This window comes from Momordica charantia (genome assembly GCF_013281855.1).
Source record: "Momordica charantia cultivar OHB3-1 chromosome 8 unlocalized genomic scaffold, Mcharantia_2.0 BLBB01000008.1, whole genome shotgun sequence".
NCBI classification, from domain to species: Eukaryota; Viridiplantae; Streptophyta; class Magnoliopsida; order Cucurbitales; family Cucurbitaceae; genus Momordica; species Momordica charantia.
The window spans coordinates 19,812,630-19,816,053 of record NW_028275166.1 but is presented as its reverse complement, the minus strand read 5'-3'; the positions used below and the strand labels follow the sequence as shown (position 1 = coordinate 19,816,053).

The window sequence follows — 3,424 nt, the reverse complement described above, 5'->3', positions numbered from 1 at the left end:
TCATCTAATATATACACTAAACATAACTTAATGGATGAAAACTTGCCTGATTTCAAAATTATAAAGATCAACAGTCATGCCCTCTATTTTAACTATTGAAATAAAAAATTTTAGACTGATATCACAACTCACAAAATAAATAAATATATATAAATGGAAATAATATATATTTATTTATTATGTGAGTTAATTTTCGACCACCTTCCAAGCATAAATGGAAATCCAATTACCTTCCTTGAAGTCGAAGTTCAATCCTCCACCCATTTTCAAGATCCAAAAATTTGTAAAATATGGATCTCTACCAGAGTCTTTATGTAGGCTTATATTAAAATGGTTCAAACGTGATGAAAAATTAACACAGAAGAAGCATAGAACGTAGGAAAAACAGATGAGGATAACCACAACAAAATAAGACTAAATCCAGCTACAATTTCAAATGAAGCACAATCCTCATCACCTGACAGAAATCAATGCAATTTATATACAGAAGAACAAAGCCTTGGGGTTACTTCCACTCTTCAAATACATATTATTCATCAACTTCCAGTTCCAGCAATTTTTGCAGAGGTAGGAAAGCATGAAATGTTTTCACTCTGGGATGAAGAAGTCGAACCTCACGTCGACAGAACCAGATGTCTCTCCCTTATCTTTGTATTCTATGTTTGTTATTGTTCCACTCTCGTCGGCTTCTTGATATTCTGCTTTCACTCTCCTTACAGGTACCGTGATGGAATAAATGGTTCCAAGATCAGAATCTGTTGACATGCTCAACTGAACTTTATCCTTCGATTCAATTTCTACGAAATCTGATAGAGCTCGCACTATGTTGCTAACAATCTTCCGTTTAGCCTCATCGCTAACTGCACATCGGTCAGCAAAGAGGATCATCTTTAGTCGCTGCTTGGCGATTAGGGCATTGGAGTTTCTCTTAGAGGCTGGAGTTGGAAACAAAATTCTCCATGCCAAGTTTAAACGCTCGAAGAAGTTCATGTTTATGGCATTCAGTAGGAAGGTTTCAGCTTCTTGGCTAGATGTCTTTGACGACAGTTCATAACTTCCTGAGCTCCCAGTAGTTATCTGTGAAACGCCACGCTTATTGCGACTATCGATTGCCATGTTGTGCCATTTTAGAACAACTTCATGACTGCTAGGTCCTCCACTTGAAAAACCAGAAAATTCCACCTAAGATTAAGCACAAAAGTTATGATGAGTGATTGGAAATTTGCAATTGTTTTCTGAAGAAAAAAGGCCAAAACAATTAAAGGAAAGAACAAGAGTCATTCTGAAAATTACATGATCTATGAAATTGTTATATTAATACCATGCAGTGTGTTTTGGTCAGTCTACAGAAAGATAATCCCTCATCGCAGCATGACAAGGAATAATCTGGTTTATGTAGATAATAGAAATATTAGTGCAGGCCCTTGTTACTGACTTATTAGGCGGGAACGGGTGAGAATCCAATGAATATTTATGGAAGCTAAGATAGAAGGAGGGAAGAAGTTAGAGTTGGGAGAAAAGGGGAACGATAGGATTTACTCTTAGCTTGTATCCCTCTGATTTCCTTTAGATTTAGTGGAAATCTATTAATATTAAATATTTACTTTTTCTTTTTAAGTAAAACCAAACTTTCATTGAGAAGAATGAAATAATACAAAAGGACATAAAAAAACAGCCCAACAAAAGGGAGCTAAACTAAAAGAATGGGCTCCAATGAAGCAGGATCAAACTTAAAAGAGTAATTATAAAAGACTTTGGACAGCAAAGACCAAAGGAAAACATGTCCGAGCAAGAACTCAAACGCCCTCCTAAGATCTCTCAAACCTTCTAAAAATCTTGTTATTCCTTTCCAGCTACAAAATGAACTGCTTAGGATTACATTTGTACAATGATAGAAGCTAAACTAGAAATAAACTGCTCTCCCTAACTAATTCACTTAGAAATACTAAATACCGTGCACTTCGATTTGGGCAGTCAAATGAAAAGTAATCCATCACTGCAGCATGACAAGGATAATCTGGTTTGTTACCGTCACGTTCTTTCCTTTCACAAGGTTGGTCTCGTCTCACAACTTTCTTCCCACAAGATTTCTTAAAAGATAAATGTTGTGGGCAATTCATAAGAGTAATTTGATAAAATGCTATATGTCCTGTCATCAAAGTCGATACATCAAACACCATAACAGCAATATCTAAGGGAGCTTAGAGGGAACGAGTTCAAACCATTGGTGGCCACCTATCTATCTACGATTTAAAATACTAAAAAGTATTTCATTGGCAACCAATGTCGAAGAGAGAAGTAGTTGTGCTCGAAATTGGTGGAGGTGTGTAAATAAAGTGTGGTTTATCTAAGGCAATCCTATTGTTATGGACCTCTGGAGATTCATTCTGCAAAGATAAATTAGGTCATTACGTCTCATCCATCCACCGCTACAAACAAGTGATTGTCGTGTAAAATGTAAGAATACAAAATGTTAGGATTCACACAAAAACCTAGAAATCCCGGATACAATTTACCATTCCGACGCATAAAAAAGGGTCAACTGCCGTGCATAAATGCTCCATTGGACGGCCAACCAGAAGAAATAGGGAAGAAAAGTTTCAACGCCGAATCCCAGAATTCACATCTTTCAGCCACCAAACTCGATATTTACACATAATTTCTAACATTAAAATGGAAATTAAGCAACCGGTGAAGCAAAGGTTTTGACGAATTAGAAGAAAACTGTTAGAGATTGGAAAGAGCAGAGTGTTGGAAGACCTTGGAAGAGGGAAAAGAAGTTCGAAGAGGCTGAGGATGGTGAGAGCAGAGTGTTGCGGAGACTCCGAGATCTCCAGAAACCGCCATTTCCGCTTCTACTGCTATCTTCCGCCGAATGTCATCCCCTTCAGCTGGGCGCCGTTGAGTTGGGTTTCACTGCAGGGTAAGGAGCAGCAATCTTGATTTTAACGTATCAGACGCTGTCGTTTTGCTGCTAACTTAGTCTTCATTATTTTTTCCTCTCTCTTTTTAAATTGGTTTTTTTTTTTTTTTGAGAAACCCTTTTTTGAAATGGTTAAAATCATTATTTTTTCTTCTCTCTTTTTTTAAATTGGTTGTTTTTTTAGAAACCGTTTTTGAAATTGTTAAAATCTAGGTTAAGATATTATTTCGGTCCTTTACTTTTAGCCTCAATTCATTTTAATCCGTGTTCTTTAAAAATATTCATTTTGGTTCCTTACACTTTGAAAGGACTTGATGAACACCAAAACTTAATAAAAAAAATAACAGCAGACTACAACGATCGTCTCAGCAGGATACAACGACTAACTCCGGTAGAATTGCAACCTCGAACTACTCGGATCTTGCAGAATTCTTAGACACTTGCTCTAAGAGAACTCTTAGGAGATGAAGAAAAACTCAAAATGAGAAATGCTTTGATATC

General features: G+C 36.5%; 1 protein-coding gene across 2 annotated transcripts; it reads right to left on the bottom strand.

Moving 5' to 3' along the window:
* Positions 1-376: 376 nt before the first annotated feature.
* Positions 377-2,930, bottom strand: LOC111024862 (cell division topological specificity factor homolog, chloroplastic). Of its 2 annotated transcripts, none has more exons than XM_022302669.2 (2): positions 2,761-2,930; positions 377-1,182 (listed from the first exon to the last, which is right to left on the bottom strand). In XM_022302669.2, the coding sequence occupies exons 1-2, from the start codon at positions 2,845-2,847 to the stop codon at positions 589-591; spliced, it is 681 nt and encodes a 226-aa protein (XP_022158361.1). In that variant the 5' UTR covers positions 2,848-2,930; the 3' UTR covers positions 377-588. The 2 variants fall into 2 exon arrangements, with proteins under 2 accessions (XP_022158361.1, XP_022158362.1); XM_022302670.2 differs by lacking the exon at positions 2,761-2,930 and adding an exon at positions 2,517-2,752.
* Positions 2,931-3,424: the final 494 nt, after the last annotated feature.

Excerpts from the sequence above, each read along its gene's own strand:
- LOC111024862 (XM_022302669.2), bottom strand. The coding sequence starts at position 2,847 with ATGGCGGTTTCTGGAGATCTCGGAGTCTCCGCAACACTCTGCTCTCAC. Across the intron at positions 1,183-2,760 it reads CTTCTTTTCCCTCTTCCAAG|GTGGAATTTTCTGGTTTTTC; the intron begins GTCTTCCAACAC and ends GCTTAATCTTAG.